The sequence below is a fragment of the Podarcis vaucheri genome (genome assembly GCF_965113315.1).
Source record: "Podarcis vaucheri genome assembly, chromosome: 3".
Lineage (NCBI taxonomy): Eukaryota > Metazoa > Chordata > Lepidosauria > Squamata > Lacertidae > Podarcis > Podarcis vaucheri.
Window position 1 is genome coordinate 5,740,872 of NC_138761.1, and position 6,765 is coordinate 5,747,636.

The following is a 6,765-nucleotide window of genomic DNA, read 5'->3' on the forward strand; positions in this document are numbered from 1 at the left end:
CCCAGAATTTCAGAAGGGAGCAAAATCGATGAAGGTCGGGAGATAAATCTGAAATAATTCGGCAACAGACGGCCGGCGTTGTTTATAGCCGAATCGGGGCTAATTTAATTAGCGAGCGCAAATGTAATCGACAGGTTTGTGGGTTGAGAGCACTTTTGTTCCTGGAGTGTTGCTGCGTCAAGGAAGGAAAAAGGAAATGTCAAGAGGGAGCGTCTCCTCCTCGCAAGGAGCAAAAGCTTTCGTGGGTGAACTTACGCACCTTTGGCCACTCTAATCTGCAGCATCGCGGAAAGAGCAAAAGGTGAATTTAGATGCAGCTGAGTGGCTGTTCACTCCCCAGTATGTATGTTCAGGTAAGGCTGGGAGAGACCCTGGAGAGCTGCTGCCAGTCAGTGTCAACGATACTAGATGGACCCAGTGTCCTGACTCTGCCTAAAACAGCTGCCTGTGTTTCTACTATGCACATCAACTTGGTTAAGGACAGACAATCAACCCACATGCTAATCCACCAATCCGAATCTGAGCCTGATGTTTTAAATGCTGAGGGCAGGGAGGAGGGAGGAATATCAAATTTTGCTTAGGATCATAGAATTGTAGAGTTGGAAGGGACTCTGAGGATCATCTAGTCTGACCCCCTGAAAGTGCAGGAATACGCAGTTGTCCCGTACGGGGAATCAAACCTACGACCTCGCCGTTATCAGCACCACACTTCGTTTTAAAGCAAGAATGTTCACCATGAGCTTGGCAAATCTGTGCCGTTTCTATCCTGCCTTGACTTCCCCCCAGATCCTTCTTCTCTCCCAAACATAGCTGTCAATTTTTCCCTTTTCTTACGAGGAATCCTATTTGGAATAAGGGAATTTCCCTTTTAAAAAGGGAAACGTTGACAGCTATGCTCCCAGACTCTGGACCGCAGCACCGGATCACAGCAGAGCAAGCTGCCGTCCATTGCAAATCATGGCAACCTCAGCTCCCTTTATTTCAATGAGTCTACTCTGAGCAGGACTAACGGTAGGCACAATCCAGAGTCTGTGAGCAGCTTTTATCATTTCTTTCCACCCGCCTTCCCCACCCTGTGCCATCTTTTTATTTTCCCTTTCCTGCTGTTAGGTGCAGTTTCGCAGGCAGAATTTCAACAGGTACAGTTTTATTATTAGTATAACCACTTTGCATTGTCATGTGGTTTAATTTTTTCCCTTTTCCATTAGTGTTGTGTGCCCTTGATGCATCTGTTGTGTGAAGGCATCAATAAATAGTTCTATTAATGATAAACAAACCAAGAATTTGCTGGGCTTATGGGGAATGATATATAATGAATTGAAAAAGGTATTTAAGTATACCTTCTCTAAGAAACCAGAGGCCTTCCTTTTGGGTATTGTTGGTCAGAGGGTGTTAAAGAAGGATCGAACTTTCTTCATGTATGCAACAACAGCAGCAAGAATACTTATTGCAAAATATTGGAAGACCCAAGATTTGCCCACCGTGGAAGAATGGCAGACGCAACTGATAGACTACATGGAACTGGCAGAGATGACTGGCAGAATCCGAGACCTGGGAGAAGAGGCAGTGCAAGAGGACTGGAAAAAGTTTAAGGACTATCTACAGAAACATTGTAAATTGTATGAGTGTTAAGAAGGATGCAGGACTGAAAACAACATGGCACCAGTAATTTAGTTGAAAGAAATATGAGAATAAGTGAGATCTGAGAAAAAGATAAATTTTGGAATAACATTATGTCGAAATTAAGTATTTAAGTATTTGATAAAAATATTTAAAGTCGGAGACATAATATTTGAAAATCACAAAATAGGAGTCGAAACAAGGTGATAAATTGCTGTTTATAATTTTATAATTGGGTACGCAGGAATGGGAGATGTGAGGAAGTTCAAAAGGTTAAGAAAATACGGTTGTTGGATATTTGATCTTGTTGTATGTTTTTTATTATATGTTATTCTTTTTGTCTTTTTCTGTTTTTCTTTGTTTGTTGTATTTGGGTGATGGTTTTATATGTGTCTGGTGAATTGAATGTTTTAAAATCTTTAATAAACGTCTTTTAAAAAAAGAAGAATTTGCTGGGCTTGGAGAAGCAGGGAGAGAGGTGCACCTGTTGAACGTTTGCCCGCTCTGCATCAAGTTAAAAGGGAGAGAGAAAAAACAAAAAATAGAGTCCTATTCCTCACACCCTGCACCATTTTCTGCCATTCAGTTGCCCTCCACAGATTCGCCCACCAGGTCAAGAAACGTGTTCTAAAAGTCCCAACCCTCAACTTGCCTTTGAAGGTTTCTGCATGGCAATAAACGAGGGAAGTGGTTGCAAGGAACGGAAAGTGAGTGAGGTTGAGAGGTCATGTGAATATTGATTGTTACGTTGTTTGAAATTTTGCATTACACTGCCTTGTAAGGCTCTCTGGTTTTTGTATTGATTTTGTGTTGGTATTAATTTTGTGTTTCTGCGCAAGGGTATTGTTTATATATTTTGTCTGGCAGATTGTTTGACTTACACTTAATAATAATAATAATATGGATTTCCCGGCACTTACTGTGTTTCTACTTATTTATCTATTGCAAACTACTCTTGAGATCTCAGATGGCAAGCCGTCTACAAACAGAAATGATAAGCGATACAGAAATGAAAGCTTTGTTAACTGCTAGGCCTTTTTCTCTCCTGCACAGCTAGTCTTCTAGAACCTGCAAATTAATTAATGCAGATAAAGTCCAGCTTGCATCATTTATCACCAGCATAAGAGTGCCTGGTCATAGACTCTGGGGGGATCTTGTTAAAAAAACCAAAAAACTGTAGAATTCCCAGTGTCCCAAGGTATTCCTATTGATGGAATTTCCTTCGGAAGCAGAGATTGTTACTGGGGCTTGATCCTCCGTAACAGTGTGATGGAGTGCGGAACGAGGAGTCGAATGTTGTGGGAATCAGGTCTGCAGACAACATTAAGTGACTCAGGAGCGCGAAACCCCAAACACCACAAAGAGCTCCAAAAAGATCTCTCCAAACTGGGGAAACAGGCAGCAAAATGGGACTTCATGAGATTGAGCACCCTGAGCTGTAAAGTGGTCCACAGTGGAGGAAAATAAAACCAAACACTAAATGAAAACAATACACTGAACTGGCAGCGATTACGCAGGAAAGAGATCTTGGGGTCATGACGCCCGAGCTTGAGGGAAATGTCAAGGTGGTGCGTGGCAGCTGTGATAAAAGAAAACCCAGGGCAGGAATTTTTAGGAAAGGGGTTCAACGTGGAACCTCTGATATGGCCGAACTTTATATAAATCTCTGCTGTAATCAGGCTTGGGAAGGTGGGTTGTATTGAAGTAAGTTTTAGTTGAAGACGTCCCACTGAAATTCGTGGACCTTTAAGTAAGCCGCGTCTGCTAATTTCGATGCGTCACCTCTTAAATGAAACTAAAACAGCATTGCAACCCAATGGGTAATGTGAGCACAGCATCTTTCAAGAGGGTGCTGAAAATCTGGGGACAGGTGGGGAGAAAGGGGCGGCAGCCTAATTTACAGGTAAAGATTCTTACTTGTGGGACAGAGGTTTGTATAGTTATGAAGATCGCCAAGAAAATGTGCTGAATTTCCAGCATTTGAGAAATCAAATGAAAAGCATCATGGGCAGAAAAACGTTTTCAAGGACAGATATTCCTGCAGATTCCCACTGCACAACCCTGTAGCAAGTCATGGCTGTAATCTTACATACGCTTACTTGGAAGTAAATGCAATTGAAATCAGAGGCATTTATTTCTAAGTCAGCCTGGTCAGGGTGAGGCAGCACAAACCTGAAATAATGATGCAAATATTTAAAAGTTCCTTGTGCTCTATTTAAAACTGGTTCTGACTGAACGCTTAATGCACCTTTCAGTGGAATTTGCTTCCAACAGACACATAAACTTAGAATGAGTGGCTTAAATGGTTACATCTAGAAGTGCAGAAACATTAAAAAGTATTCAATGCTGGGAACTGTGAGCTAGCTACTCATTACCACTTTCCCACATGTGATTTTAAATTGATCCCAAATACTATTGTAAATAAAATTATTGTTTTGAAAGGGAAAGTGTCTCTCTGCGCCTCCCCAGAAAAAGAACGAATTCAGATCAAGCAGTTGTGGGTGTAACAAACCTTTGGTATTTGTGCTTGATACGGGATGTGCTGAATTGCTTTAAGTGTTGAATATGTTTGTGCTATTTTGATTTTGTAAATGTTTTTTGTCCCTATTGCTGTTGAACTTTTATTTTTTTAAAAAAAATGTTTTAGCACAGTGTATTGCTTTAGGCACTTTTTATGTAGAACATGGCTAGGAAGATGATAAATAAATATTTATTAACATGTAGTGCTCATATAAAAAATAATAATAATACCTGGAGATGCTATCTTTTCTCCTTAGAATTTTGATTGACTGTTTGCTGTTCCTTGTTCTTAATGTGTTTTGTTTTTGTTTTTGTTTTGTTCTTGCTGCTATCATTGGGGGTTGCTTTGTGTATTTTTTTAAAAAAATATCATTGCATCTGTTTCTGTGTAAATGTGTCTATACTGTAGTATAACATTTACTCTTTATGTTTTTAAATATGTTGCCAGTGGCTTGGAGACCTTTTTGCTTAATTGAGGGACTCATGAGTTTAATAAACAACGACTATACAGATATGAATAAGTACATCACAGCTATTGTGTTGTTTTTTATTTAATTATACATGGTTTAAATATCCTTCATTCCTTAAAAACATATCCAGCAGTATTCTTCTTGGTGTGCCGTATCCAACATTAAAACCAAATTTAAATGCCCTATTTATTTATTTATTTAAAAATAAATAAAGCTGTAATTTAATTTCCTAGATAAAAATAAAAGTGGTGTTATATATGGCTATTCCTCCTTCCTGCCCTTTAATACTACTTCGGGAAGAAAACAGAGCGCTTTCAGAGTTTTCCAAGCACCTCCCCTAGAATATGTACGATATTGTTTATACAGTATTAGGTCGTTGACACTTTTCAGAACAATACAAACAGAACATAGCTAAAAAAACATAAAAAACATTTCCCCCCGGATTTATTGTGTGCATTTGCGACGCGTCAGGTTTGCAATAAACTTTAGGCCTTTCCCCCTCACCTTCATTCCGGGAAAACTGATCTCATTCTGGCCAACGGGTTATTTGCAAAGGTGAGCTCTTAATCATAAAAAGGCACGGTCATTTATTTATTTAGCTTTAATTTTATTGGGGTGGGGGTGGGGAATTAGGGAGGCATCTTTTAAACTTTCGCACGGTTTTAAAGTAGCTTTAAGCAAAATAAAAAATAGGGAGACGCGTGCAAAAAAACCCCACCATCCTCGCGCTTTCCCCCACTTTTTTTTTTTTTTAAAAAAGAGATAACAAAATCTGATAATGAAAATCTTTTGTGAAAAAAAAAGCGACTCTTCCTTTTCACCGGCTTTTCCCGATACCGAGATACAGGGGCCCCGATCCGATAGGTGGAGCAAACCGCAGCTGAGGGATGGATTTTCCCCACCTAAGAACTTCCATTGGAGAGGGACCCGTTTCGGAGCGACTCCTGAGCGCGCCGACCAAACCCCATCACTCCAAAGTCCCCACTGACTCCAAAGCGACAGCCAAACCCGGGGCTCTTTTGTCGGTTGTTTTTGATGGGAACTCGGGAACGGACCACCAAGTAAATCTCAACGGGCTTAGAGGTTGCTGAACTGCGGCCGGATCCGGCCTTTCCTCCTTGTTAAACGCCGCGATCTCAATGCCTTTGGGCAGTCACCCCGCGCCCTGAACCGATTTTTACGCGCAGAAAGGATTTTTACGCACAGAGCGCCGGCTAAATCAGACGGCCTGCAAAGCAAACTGAGAGATCTAAAAACACAGAACCGGATGTTAAAACTTTTAAAAAGTAATCAAATCTAAAAACTTTTAAAATAAACAAAACTCGAATGGCGAGATGCGCTCTTTCCCGCACTCCTTGCGCGCGCGCGCTCATTCCCGCGTCCGCCTTACCCAACATCTTGCTCAGCTCGGCGTTGTGCAGATCCGGATTCTGGACAGCCAAACGCTTCCTCTCGTCTTTGGCCCATACCATGAAAGCGTTCATGGGGCGTCGGATGCGGCTTTCGGGGGACCCCTTCTCGGGCCGGCTCCCTCCGACGGCGCCGGCGGATGCTGCGCCCCCGTCGGGCAGCTCCAGCGCGGAACACTCCAGTCTCTCGGACCAGGCGTATGAGCCCAGCAGCGAAGCCATGCCAGGAGGGCGGCTGGCGGGTCTCGAACCGGCGAGTCCCGGGCAGGCGGGCGCGCAAACGGGCGTCGTCCCCCTCTATCCACTGCACTACGCTCCGGCAGGCGCCCTCCTTCGCCCGGCCGCGCTCTATTTATGAGCTTCCTCCCGGGCCGCCTGGGGAGGGAACGGCTCCGCCTCGGGCGCGCCCTGCCTGCCTCGCCGGAGGAAGAGAACACGGGGAGGGGTAGGAGGGCCTGGCGCCGTCGGGAGGGAGGCGTGGGGAAGGGACGCGGGGGGCCTCCAGGACTCGGGCAGTTTCCTTTCCAACCGTTAAGTGTGTGGGGGGACGCAGGGGGACAGTGTCCCTGAGCAAGTGCAGAGGGCCCCTCTTTTCACAGCCGGGCTGGACTTTATTAGGGCAAATGTAAAGCCAGGAGGTCGCTGAAGAATTGGTGCTTTTGAATTCTGGTGCTGGAGGAGACTCTTGAGAGGCCCATGGACTGCAAGAAGATCAAACCTCTCCATTCTGAAGGAAATCAGCCCTG

General features: G+C 43.5%; 1 protein-coding gene across 1 annotated transcript in view; it reads right to left on the reverse strand.

Annotated features, from left to right (window-relative positions):
* The window catches only part of SOX7 (SRY-box transcription factor 7), a 7,825-nt gene extending 1,481 nt beyond the window's left edge, over positions 1–6,344 (reverse strand). Inside the window, 1 exon segment of the mRNA XM_082216285.1 lies at positions 5,826–6,344. Within this exon segment, the coding sequence (XP_082072411.1) occupies positions 5,826–6,241 (416 nt within the window). The 5' untranslated portion in view covers positions 6,242–6,344.
* Positions 6,345–6,765: the final 421 nt, after the last annotated feature.